The sequence below is a fragment of the Capsicum annuum genome, chromosome 1 (genome assembly GCF_002878395.1).
Source record: "Capsicum annuum cultivar UCD-10X-F1 chromosome 1, UCD10Xv1.1, whole genome shotgun sequence".
NCBI lineage: Eukaryota > Viridiplantae > Streptophyta > Magnoliopsida > Solanales > Solanaceae > Capsicum > Capsicum annuum.
This window is the reverse complement of record NC_061111.1, coordinates 42,915,463-42,928,906: the sequence shown is the minus strand read 5'-3', so window position 1 is coordinate 42,928,906 and position 13,444 is coordinate 42,915,463. Positions and strand designations below refer to the sequence as shown.

Sequence of the window (13,444 nt, the reverse complement as noted above, 5' to 3'; positions counted from 1 at the left end):
TGGGGTTCCTAGGATATTGGAAAAGAGATAGTTTGAATATTTTATGGTCCCATTGTCCAAATCTAGTAAAGTTGTACAACAGATTTGTTCACTATTTTTATTATCATTAATAAGTGGTTCTCAGCTAAAAATACTATTTTGGTTTATTGACTGTATTACTCTAAATTTTCCCACGTTTTGTTTGGGCTAACGCATCATCATATCATTGGCCATTGTAGCGGCTCCTTAGGAAGTTGATAGCTCAACGCCTCCTAGAGGTATAGTAGAGGTCATACTAGGCTTAACAGTAAATATGGGTCATTTACTGTGCCACTTTGGAGTGGCATAATTGTAATTTTCTCTTGGGTTGCCAGGCTGGTCGTGATATCACCACCAGCCGCCTCAAAGTTCAAAGAAGCAAAGGTATTTGGTTTAGTGACTATTTCGATGGAAACATTAGATTTGTAATTAGTTTTGGATTTTGGTAATGGGAATCCTAGGGATTTTGCTTTTGCTACATATTTAAAAAACTTGTTTATCTGAGAACTTACCCGTGTCCGCGTCGAAAATTTTAACATTAATATCCTCACCGGTTTCATTGCAGCGAGTGAGGTTATTCTTGTGTTTGGGGGGTTTACCGTGGTCTTACCTCCATTTTCAGATTGCGTAATTGCTTTTTTGTTGGTTTTATTGTGTTTATTGGAGGTGACAACTTGCTAGGTATCTTCTCCGATTGTCAATGATATTGTTGTCTTTTTTACCTTCGATGTTGCGGCTGAAGCCTCATTATCCTCCACTCTTAGAAGTTGACGCATTGAGCACTTCCGTCTTTGTGTCACTTGGGTGACGCAGTGGGCAAGATAGGTAGGTATGCCCCAATCATTTCGCATTGTGTACACAAAACACCGTCACCTTCATAGATAATTTTTTGTTTCAATCCCTCGAGATAGATGTGTGTTTTGACCGGAACCTCAGAGGTACTTCGATGCAAATTCGTGCATATCTGCTCCTAAAGGTTGCCGATGTGCAAATATCTATCTTCACCAGTTTACCCATTTTACTACCTATTCTTGATAGTATAGAGTGGTCATAGTACTCCATAGGTAATTCAGATAAGCGAATCCAAATTGCAATAAGGTTTTCCATGACTTCCAATGCGACGAAGTTTGGGTGCCATTTTCGTACTGATACGAAAGCCCCATTTACAAACCATGGGCCTCGTTGAAGAGCAATGAGCATGTTTTCCTCTTTGAGGAATTTGACTATGAAGTAGTCGTTACCCAAATCTATTAGTATTAAATCCTTCGTGGGTTTCCACAGAATAGACAGGTGGATTTTCAGATAGGCATGATTAACTCGTAGTCGTGTCAGTCTGATTATTACGGAGTAGGCCCATGGGCGATGTATTCTAGCTTTTTCCTCCTCCGTCAGCACAATTGTATCATGTAGCTGGTCATGGATTGCTGATTTATCCAAACACATGTACTCATTCTTTTTATTCCTGAAATTAACTGGATTCGGTATAATATTTTCAGTACTCGGAACGACTTGATTGAGGGCCTTCTTGTAGTTCATACTTGGATTATTATCCAGAGCCATAGGATCTGGTGGGCCCGATTGAATAGGATTCATTGTAGGTGGTGGAATTCTAGAGAGAAGTCAGAGCTTCTCTCTCTACGACTCACAGTGCAACTTAATTATTGATTATCTATTCATTGAAACTATATATACAGAGAACATATTTTTTAAAAAAAAAAATTGAAGCTCTAAGTCATTGCTTTAATGATTTTGTGACCGATTTTTGTGATCGATTCAATCTTGGACATACTGTCATGGCTGGGGTTGGTATGTTCACACATTTTTTTGTGATGGCAAGGCATATACTTGACTAAACTTTTAGACATTTTCGCATGAAGGCCTAGCGTATAAATAAATTTTTTCTTCAAGGGTCAATAATTAATCACATAATTCACTATTCAAATCTATATTAAATTAAAAAACATTTCATAAAATATGGGTCGTCAGCATTCGGCATGAGCACTTCTCAACTTTTTTTTTTAATCATGAACACTCCTCAACTAATTAGTAAAGCCTTCAAAATTTTAGTATTAAATTATTATTCCACCACTTGATAAGAAATTGAATACAAGATGACAAAAATAAAATACTAGTACAAATAATCAATCGATAACAATGAAGAGGGTTGTATTAAAATAACTTGATAGGTATTACGTGTATTCTAGCTAAATAGTGATTTAATTAATTAATTATCTCTATTATCATATATATATATATATGATGCTAACTAGCTTAGTCACTAGTATATATATTATTAATTGTGGTTATTAATTGGGGTTTTGAGAAACTTGTTGAATTAGCATCTGAGAGAACAAGGCTTTGTTTTCTTGATGAAGAAGAAGAGCTTGCTTTCTCAATTTTTCATTCTCTTCAATAATGGTTTTGTTTTCCATGTAGAGCTTCAAGTTCTTCATCTTCATTATTTTCTTCAATTTCCTCAACTTTGCCCTTTCCTTTGACAATCTCTCACCATTCCTACACATATGACAAATCAATTGATCAAACATTAAACTTATTCTATAGCATAATTTATAGCATGTTGTTACTTATTTTAGCATATCATGCTTGCTATTAGAAGTTGTCTGTTATGGTAAGTCATTAACATAATTAATTTACAACTGGCTATAACTCTATTTTCATAACATATATATCATGCTTGCTATGAAGGATATATTAATATTACCCCTTATTTGTAAACCAATTGATGATGCAAAATAACTGAAACTTAGTTACTAACCTTCTTCTTAGACTGACCACATGTGCCTTGGCTGTTTTAGATGGCTCTGGGTCTGGCCTATGGACTAGATCTGTGTAGCAAGAAGTCTGAAATGACTCTAAATCTGATACTCCATGGCACATTTTGATCTTCAATAAGAGAACTAAAATGTGAGACAAAGTAATACTATAAAAAAATTTAAGGAGAGGGACTGAAAATTAAGAGTATATATATTATGAGTTAATAATCAAGTTTTGAGTAGAGGAAAAAAGGTGCAAAGAGGATGGATAATTTATAGTAATGAGGGGAAAAGAGTTGATTATGGTGAGAGGAAGAAGAGGGGAAGAGGGAAAGAGTATATTTTTCCACAGCAATGATGACACTAAGGTCCTCATGATTACAAAAGGCCAACAAAGTTGCCAAACCACATCTCAAGAAGAAGAAGAAAAGAGAGGAAGAGCAATACAAATAGGATTAATTCAAATGTTTCTTTGGACTTTTTCATAACTCTCTTTTTTTTTTTTTTTTTTTTCGGCTTTCCGTGAGGTATTCGGTGTTCTAATCTGAGCCTCGACTAATTTAAATCGCGCGTTGCAGAGTCCATTAAGGTGACAGCGCTTCCAACAGAGTTTTCTCCATATACAGGGTCGAACTCTTGACCTCTAATAAAGAGTGAAACAGCCTCATTCACTGCACCATAACCATGTTAGCTCCATAACTATCTCAATCCAAGAGGAAAAGAGTCCCAAAATAACTAGTTTGATGAAATGATTGAAATCTGACTATTTTCAATTTTTAAAAAAGAAATTATTAGAGTAGGAGATTTGGTTCTTTAAGTTTGTCAAAAGTGCATATTTTGAGTTTTCATTGTGCCAAGTACTAAAAAAAAATCATTTGTTAAATTTTAAGAAAATTGAGAAAAAATATAATTTAATCAGGAACATCAAGAAAGTCTCATCAAATTATAGAAATTACAATACAAAAATTAAACGGACTGAACATAGAAATAACAGAAGCAGCACTACAAAAGAATTGCATTAATTGGCCTCTAGAAAATAGACCAAAATAGTAACAGAAATTGCAATTTCGTCAGAATTTAAAAGACAGAATTTGTTAAATATTAGATAGAGATTAAAAAAAAAAAAAACTCTCTTGAATTAATTTAAAAGGAAAAGTCCTTTTGGCTATAATTTTTTTGTCACAATAAAAAAAAGTTATGTTCATATTATGAACTAGTTGACTTTTGAATATTTTTACCTTTTTACTTTAAAAATTAAATAATTTTATCTATTTTAAAGAAAGAATAATATAATCTTTTTATTATTATGATCAAACTTAAACCAAATTTTGGTGATCATTTAACACTATCCAATTTAAAAAATTAAAATTGCTCAAGAGTACATATAAACCATTTTCATTTTCGTTACTTTATCGAAACTTAGATATCATCAAATTGTGAAACAAGAAAGGAAAATGCATTACATACCAAGTGGTACAGCAACTTGGTGGTCACTTTTTTTGAAATTTAGTTCATTCCTCCTTTTGATAATATCATGATTACACTCCTTCAATAATAAAAGTACGACCGTGGAAAAAGCTGAAGAATTTCGTGTTATACTAACCAATGGAGTATACTGGAATTTAACGAATTGATGTAACATAGGCAAAGCCTAGATGTTTATTTAGTCGAGGCATTCAAAGTCCAAAAGGGAGAAAGAGAAGTTGCATTGGCTTGTGGAATTTATTGTTAATTAGTGATTGATTATAAGAGAAAATTATCTATTACCCCTTTAATTTTTAATCGAAATTTTAATTACACATTCAACTTTTAAAGGTGACATATTACCTTTCTAAATTTATTTTTATCGAATTTATTACCCCTAATTATTGACCTATCAATGGACGTGACCATGGGCACGTCAGTTGACTCCATTTCACTTTAAATTCTTTATTTTCTAATTGTCACGTCATTATTTTTAATAGTATAATAAATATTTTAATTATTACTTTTTCTTAATGAATTCTAATTGTCACGTCATGTCTTCTTCTCTTTTTTTAGAACAAAAATTTAAGAACTCATTAATGGAGTTCCTCATCTTCCTCATCTCCAATTTCATTTCTCATCTTTCTTGAACTTATTAATGGCGAGAACTCATTAATGGTGTTTTCTGATAATTTGAAAAATTTTATTATCGAAACCAAAAAATACTTGAACTAAGAAAACAAGAAGATTTCTTCAATTAATGAATTCTTGAATGAGAAAGATGAGGAATTTCAATTCAAAAAACTTGAAAAAATTCAAAAAATTCGATTTCCTCTCTTTTTTTGCTCAAGATCGTCATTATTGGTGAGCTCAAAGCTTTGAATTTCACAATGCCATATATAATTTTCAGCATAACCCACAATGCCATATATAATTTCCAACTCATTTCTCCGATTTTCTCTTTCCCAGAATTCATTAATCCACCATTTTTTTTCCCCATGAATTATATCTTTGACTCAAGAAGATGAAATTGGGTTGAAGAAGAAAATGAAGCAAAATGGGAAATGGGGAAGAAGAAAGGAAATGACGTGGGAAGAAGAAATTGGGTTGAAGAAGAAAGCGAAATGGGGAAGAAGAAAGGAAATGAAATTCGGTTGAAGAAAAAAGCAAAATGGGAAATAATTAATATTTTTAGAGTAAAAAAGGAAAAAAATGATGTGGCAGCGCGTGCATCACACCATATCCCAAATGACTGGTTGTCAGTTTTCGGGAGGGTGATAATTCCACTTTAAAATAGTTCAGGAGATAATAATTCCACTTTAAAATAGTTCAGGGGGTCATAGGAACCCCGCAAAATATAAGTGTGTAGTTAAAATTTGAAGTAAAGGTTGGAGGACTTTTAACCATTTTCTCTGATTACAAAGAAAAATAGTACTACTGTATTACTCTCTCGCTTTATTTTTATTTATCTACTTTGAATTACATTGGCCTGTGGAATTTACCGCTAATTAGTAATTGATTGCAGAGAAAAGTATTACTCTCTTTTTTATTTTTATTTGTCCACTTTAAATTTTATATGTTCTTTAAGAAATATTTTTTCCATTTAATTTTACTTATCACGTTCCATTTCACAAGATCTAATTTGACTAATCTTTAGGCTAAATTGAATTAGATTATAGAATTTTATAGTTAAATTTTAGGTGTTTGAAGACTATACGAAAAATATTAAAAGTTGTAACCTTTCTCATATTAATACGTTAAAAAAATATATATTTTAGAATATTAGTCAAAATTTATATAATTTGACTCTTGAAAAACGGAATATGATAAGTAAAAGTGAGCGGATAGAGTAATGATTAATACGATATTGTACTACAATACCTATATTGATTGACATATAGTTTTAGATCTTGGCAAATAATTTCAAAAATAAGTAATTAATGATGAGGCCAAACCATGAAAAAAATAATTGATTTTTCTTGATATGTTAAAGTAACAAGTAAAAAAGAAAATTCTATTTTTGAAATACGAGACAATTGCCTTGATTAAAGTTGGATTTAGTAGTTGTTAAAGAATGCCTTTTTGGGTTTAATTCCATTTAGCAGTCAAAGATTTAATTTGACTAATGTTTATGAAGACAAATAAGCAGACAAAACTTTCCCAAACAATTTAAATATATATTTGTATCAGACAAGAAACTGTTACTGATTATATGTTGTTCTTAATATTACCAAGAATATTCACATTGTTTGTCAAGGATTTAACTAATTAGCTTGCTCGTTTTGTAAGAATTGAAGGAAAGCTATTTTAATGGGAGTAAATTACTTAAATGGTGATTAAACTATAACAAATTTCCTACTAAAAGTATATCAATTTATCCACAAAGTTAGTATAGTCATTAAGATAATAACATATGGTAACATTCCTTTGTGGTTATGCTTATCTTTTTGAACCTAGTTATTCATTAAATATAAGAAAATATAATGTAACTAATTTATCCTTAGTATCGACTAATCACTCAAATTAGATAGTTTATCTACAAAGTCATTACCAACATCTATGCTAAATGGCAACCTTTTTTTGTGGGTTGGCTTGGGGTGGGGGACTTCTTTCTTTTCTTCATGTTTTCATCTGTTTTTTGCTTTATATGGTCTCAACTGCAATCAAATGGCAACCTATTTATTGGAGAATTGGCTAAGATATCACATGATATATCATCCACGATGACGAAAAAGAAACAAGGTAATATATTAATTTTGGACTACATAAAAAATAAAAAATAAATAAAAAAAAAAAAAGATTAGTGATAAATAAATAAATTTAAGGCCTTGGAATTGTATTTTTTGTAATGTAGAAAAGGACAGGTGAAGCAAGTTCCAAGTGCATGTGAATGAGGGGGGTGGAGAGTCAAAAGGAGCCAAAATAGAGCTCTCTATCTACTTCTCCATTACCATCATTAAACCCCTATCTTTTTTCTCTTCTCTTGTAGTCTTGTTCATGATTATGGGAGGAAGAAGAAGATTGTGGACTTGTGGTGTATATCCAATTAATTAATACTTGTGGACACAATTCAAATGGTCCCTTAATTCAATAGTTTGAATTCAGCTATTGCTCCGCCTGCTACGACTACCAACAATTTACAATAACGATATACTCGGTGCATCTGACAGATTGAGTATGGAGCGTATGATGTGTTCACAGTCTTACTCGTCTTGTAAAGATAGAGGCGATGTTTTCGATAGATTATTTACTCAAGTAAGACATATCAAAATCAAGAATGAAAAAAACATAGTAGTGAAGCAAGCTAATGTAGACACTGCTAACTCTTTCATCTAGTAATTGTATTCTTGAGTTTGGCAATTAGAATGTTGACCGAAAGAAAAAAAAAATATGAAAAGGCCATGTGAATTTTGAAGACAATGATGAACCGTCGTGAATGATAGATGGGCAACAATTTCGACATTTAGGCATGGAAAAAGACACCAAAGAGTTTGAGGGTTACTCAGGATAAGATTAGTAAAATAATTATTTTACTTTTCTAAAAATTTTGAGATTTTAAAAATTTTAATAGTAAATTTTATGATTTCAACTTCACTTTAAGTAATAATGAAGATTGTGAAATACGTTTAAAAAAATTATCTAAAAAAAAAGGAAAGAAAGAAAGAAAAAGTTATCTAATTTTCTCATTAAAAATATTTTAGAGCTTTCAATTAAACAACTCAAACTCCATATTGATAAATAATGTTTTAACAATAACATTTAATATATTTTAAACAAATGACTAACATTTTATTAACTAGAATTAATATTTACTTTTATTAATAATCATATTAATATGTGAAGTTAAGTTAAGTTATGTATCTTTTAAAAAATACTAAACCAAAATAACTAATATACAATAACAAAAAAGACAACTAATATATAAGAAAAAAAAAAATGCTCTAAATTATGACAATATCAAAGAGATAATACATCGAAACACCCCTAAACTTGTAGCCAAAACTTAATTAAGACCCTAAACTAATCGGGCAATTATATACCCCCCTTAACAAATTTAAAGTGAATTTTTTACACCCCAAATTGCTGACAAGGCAAATTCTTTAAAAATTTGCGCGTAAGTGGTCCAAAAAATGTAGAAAAAGGTGGGACCCACCTTTTAAATTTTATATATATATATATATATAATGTAAAAGTAGGAAACTATTTCTTCTTCATCTTCTTCGTTGCCCACCCCCCACCCCCTCCCATTCTTCATCTTCTTCATTGCCCCCCCTCCCGTTCCCCCCCCCCCTACCTCCAATACATCATTTCTTTATCTTTTTCATAACCCCTCACCCACTCCATTTCTTTATTGAGGCGAAGCCATGGAATGTTTCGTAAAAGGTGAAATTGAATGTTTTGAGAAGTTTGTGAATTGAAGCTTTTATGTTTTTGAGTTAAAAAATTGTGAAATTTATGATACTTGATAGGCAATTTATGTCAAAATTGTCTCAAAGTTGACAACTTTATTGTTTTAAATAAATTTTTTCAAATTCCCCTCTACCATGATTTCTCCCCTTTCTCTACTCTGATTTTTGTCAATTACCGTACCCCCTCAATCCATCGTCTCTACGTGTGTGTGCTGTGTGGAATTAGGAGTCTGTGTGGGCGTTTGTTTGCTATGAGTGAGCACAGAAAATTGGAGGCCCTTCTCTGTGAATGAAGAATCTCTATATGTATATCTCAGTATGTGCGTATTGTGAAGGGATGGTGATGTGTGTACTTATGGTGTGTGATGTAGTGCCGTGAGAGTGCGATGGAAGGAGTGATGTTAATTCTCTTCTGTGTGTGTCTATATTATGAATTGAATTGTTGTTCATGATTGTTATCTAATAGTGTTAATGGAAAAAATTAGAGGAGAAAGCATTAGGGTTGGAAGGAGAGAAAGAGAAGAGGGGGGAGGGAGGGGGGGAGGGGAATGGTCTGAGGGGAAGAAAGGGGGGTGGGGGGGGGGGGGGGGGGGGGGGGGGGGGGGGGGTTCGAAGAAGAAGGAAATTATAATTTTTTTTTAATAAATATATAAAAATAGTATATGTATATAAAAATTGTATATGTGCGGGATTACTTTTTTTAAAAAAAAAAATTTTTATGTGGCAATGACATGGCTCAAATTAGGGCGTGTGTACTTCACTCTCCGCAGTGAGAGTGGTATAATTTTTTTAGGGGGGTAAAAAATTCACTTTAAAGTTGTTAAGGGGGGTCTATAATTGCTCGATTAGTTTAGGGTCTAAAGTAAGTTTTGGCTACAAGCTTAGGGGTGTTTCGATGTATTATTTCCAATATCAAATGTATGTCTATATATTTAACCCCTCTTGTGGAAATTTCAATTCAATATTTAACATTGTAACTAAATCAAGTCTATTGAAACAGAAGTGATCAGATCGATTAAAAATAAAAAAATTATACCAATCAAATTCTGGTCAGAAAACTTAATCTGCTTATTTAAAATGATATTTAACAGGTTGTTTTGAGAAAGGTAAAGTGATATTCTTAGCAATAAGGACATGTTGGCAACATCCAAAAAATTATAAGGGCAAATAATCATAATTACAGATAGCCTAAAAAATCTGTTAACAATTCTACTTCACCTGTATCCTCTTCTTTACATAAAAAATACAGTGTGTTAATGCAATTTTCTAACTTTCTGCATTGGATTAGTAATATTCTCCAGACATAAGTTGTTTCTTTCCTTTCAGATGGACCACCATATGTATGAAGGATTATACTCCACCACTTTTTTTATGTCTTGCTACCTTCTTTCCTCATCCAGCAGCTTAAGAGTTCGGCAGTATCTTCTAGCATCACCCATGGTCCTTGGACAAGGTTGAGAAACATATATCTAAACTAGGCAATGACTTTACAATGAAGAAAAAAATGGTTGTTTGTTTCCTCCTTTTCCTTGTAGAAGAAACACCTCGAGACAATCTGGAATTTCCTTCTTTTCAGCTTCTCTTGAATTAAGCAGGCTACCATCTATGTGAAATGCATCACCTTGATTGGTATATTACACTTCAAAACTTGTTTTCAAGGACCAGAAATTCTCCCAGGTTATATCATAGGATCTCTTTTGTAGAGTCTACCTACAATAAATCTCGCATCTCTTTCATTCCTCCACCTTATAGTATCAGGTTCAACATTTAAGCCCAGAAATTCACTCAGTCTTTGTAATAATTCAGCCACTCTTTTCACCTCCTAGTCGTTTAGAAGCCTGCTAAAAGTGATGTTCCACCATTGAAGCGATCAAATTTCATCAATAAATGCTCCTGAATTACCCCAAAAAGAGAATAAATCTGGAAAGCTTCCACGAGAAACTCCTCGACAATCCACTTATCTTTCCAGAGTCGTATCCTAGTAACCTATCTAACCTATAGCATATATTCTCAATTAAATTGGGCCATAAATTCCAGATAGTCCTCCAAACTGAGACACCGTAGGTGCTGGTCACTGCGTTGGAAGTCCATTAATCAGTTTGCCCATATTTACTTATTACTTCCTTCCAGAGAGCACGATCTTCTTTAGCAAACCTCCATATCCATTTTGATGGTAAGCATGTGTTTTGTAGCCTTAAATTATTAATATCAGGTCCACCCAATTGCTTATCGAGTTGTGTAGTTTGTCATTTCACTAAATGGATGCCTTTACCTTCCTTGTTGTCTAATCATAAGAAATTTCTCCTCAATTTATCTATTTTTTCTTCCACCTTAACCGGTAAAGGAAATAGAGACATGACATGAGTAGGCAAAGCATTCAGAACAGAGTTGATCAAAGTTGTTCTACCTACTAAGGATAGGCATTGGGTCTTCCAGCTGGCTAATTTATTCTCAGTCTTCTCCATAATTTTATCCCATATCTCAACCTCCTTGTGGTTATATCCTAAAGGCATTTTAAGATAGGTAGTTGCGAGCTTTTCTATCTTGTAACTCAATATATTAGCTAGACATTGAATGTTAACAACCTCATTTACTTGAAACATGTTTTTTCTCCAGTTAACACAGAGTCCTGATACATCTTGGAATATGTCACGCCTCAAATCCTATTGGGGCGGACTAGCACCCGTAACCGAGGAGGCCCGGGAGAACCAGCTCATAACCTTATACTTCCCATGCATACCTCTATGACAATCCGAAATTCGAACAACATCATGTCGCATATAAAAGAAAATAATCACCTATATAAGCTCGAGCACACATATATATGTATATACAATACTTGGCCGTTGAAGCCATCACGTCTATTAACAAAATACCACCTTGACTGTACATTAGGTCTACAAAGCCTCTAGATAATACACAAAGTTTAACTAAGGTCGGGACACACCCCGCCATATAACTAACTTTTATACAATACCAAAAGTGACTGGATATGACACGGAAAGCCCCGAAGCAAACTGGAGCTCACCAAAAGCAGCTGGATATCCTGGCTCCTTCTTGTGTTGTGTATGAGCTGAGGTACCTGTGCCTACAACATGAAATGCAGGTCCCCCGTGGGGGACGTCAGTACAAAATATGTACTGAGTATGTAAAGCTGTAGATAATCACATATGATATAGGAGCTCAATAGAAATCAGAAACAAGTGAATAAATCGTAATAGAAGTGGACCACACTTACTAGAACTTGTGACAACCTGTACATTGTATTTATTCAATCCCTTCACCTTCGTTCTTATCATCTTTGTAATCATTATTGTACTGTACTGTGACCATTAGGCTGCCTCCAGTACATATCAACTGGGATCGACCCATGATAGGCTTATGCCCCTGGGATACCACCCATAAACACATAAATAGGGATCGACCCATGATAGGCTTATGCCCCTGGGATACCATCCGATAAGAGAGAACTTCCATCACTTAGTTCAATTAATCTTTGAAATTGTTATTTCGGTCGCCACCGCATTTTTGATACTTTGAAACAATGATACATCAATAAGAGACATATAAATAGACCATCAATACAATAACAATAAAGTAAGAACTCATTGGCACATCAATGAAGTGTTTTGGAGTCATCAATGCCATAAAAATAAAGTAGGAACTTATTGGTATATCAATGAAACGTTTTGGAGTCAGTAATAGCACATGGATCTTGATTGAGTAACCGGATACCTTCTGACATTCATTGGTGCAATAAACATGTAAGATTTTGAAAACAAGTAAGTATTGTAATGTCTTGACATCTTGTAGGGTGGAAACAAGTTCATTGATAACGTAGGACATCATACAAAACCATTATGGATCACATGTTACTGAATAACTTTGGAAACTTTCTTAATAGAACAATTGTTCACTTTCATGCCAAAGATATGGTATAGAGTATTCTTTACATACCTGACTGTCAACCTTCAATACTAGTCTCAAATGGACTTCCCGTCTTTTCGAATTACTTATCTACAATAAACATATATAGAAATCTAGTATTAGCGACCAAACGTCACAATTCGATTATTTGAATTCACCAAACTAGTGGTTAAGTAGTAACCCTTAATTACACCATAAAGGGTGTCACTTTAACCCTCTTATACTCCGATTACATTCACATGTCATGCATATTCATACAACATCCTCCAATATCAAGTTTGGATTCATTTATCCTGCCAACAAATCCATTAAACCAAATTGAGTCATAGACATAAATAATCATCAATTCAATAGTATATCACCATATCCACCTTCCATAACTCAATTACCATATCCACCTTCCACAATTCAATACAACCAAACCATACAAAATAGTCCATAACCCTATTTTCATCACCTTTCAATGACAACCAATACATATAATTCTCTATCACACATATACATATGGAAAAGAACAAAGGCAAATAATATTCATACCTTAGAATTCACCTCTTGATTATGCAATCCTGTTTACAAAAATAATAGGTGCCGTTCGAAGCTCTCGAGATGACAAACGCAGTTATCGGATTACCTTGGAATTTCTACGGTTGAATCAAAAGTATTTTAAAGGTCAAATTTGGCTAGGGTTTGTTCTTTCTCAATGATTGATGATGAAAATGAGTTTTTGAACTCATATACATGTATATATACACATATTCCCGTCCATAATATAATAGAAAATGACCAAAATGCCTTTAAAATTTAAATAATGTCAAATCTGTCCTTTGGTAGACTGTTTTGATAAGCTAAAGT

At 33.1% G+C, this 13,444-nt stretch overlaps 2 protein-coding genes across 2 annotated transcripts; both read right to left on the bottom strand.

Annotated features, from left to right (window-relative positions):
- Window positions 1-912: 912 nt before the first annotated feature.
- On the bottom strand, window positions 913-1,611 carry LOC107839436. The gene has a single exon (XM_016682958.1). The coding sequence runs from the start codon at window positions 1,609-1,611 to the stop codon at window positions 913-915; it is 699 nt and encodes a 232-aa protein (XP_016538444.1).
- A 550-nt stretch (window positions 1,612-2,161) lies between these two features.
- Window positions 2,162-3,189, bottom strand: LOC107854309 (protein LITTLE ZIPPER 1). Its single transcript, XM_016699316.2, has 2 exons — window positions 2,795-3,189; window positions 2,162-2,532 (listed from the first exon to the last, which is right to left on the bottom strand). Exons 1-2 carry the CDS (start codon window positions 2,914-2,916, stop codon window positions 2,325-2,327), a joined length of 330 nt encoding a protein of 109 aa, XP_016554802.1. The 5' UTR covers window positions 2,917-3,189; the 3' UTR covers window positions 2,162-2,324.
- Between the last annotated feature and the right edge of the window lie 10,255 nt (window positions 3,190-13,444).

What these genes read in the sequence shown, in the direction of transcription:
- LOC107839436 (XM_016682958.1), bottom strand. Translation starts at nt 1,611, where the DNA reads ATGAATCCTATTCAATCGGGCCCACCAGATCCTATGGCTCTGGATAAT.
- LOC107854309 (XM_016699316.2), bottom strand. Translation starts at nt 2,916, where the DNA reads ATGTGCCATGGAGTATCAGATTTAGAGTCATTTCAGACTTCTTGCTAC. An exon ending in GTGGTCAGTCTAAGAAGAAG is followed by an intron (nt 2,533 to 2,794) that starts GTTAGTAACTAA and finishes TCATATGTGTAG; the next exon opens with GAATGGTGAGAGATTGTCAA.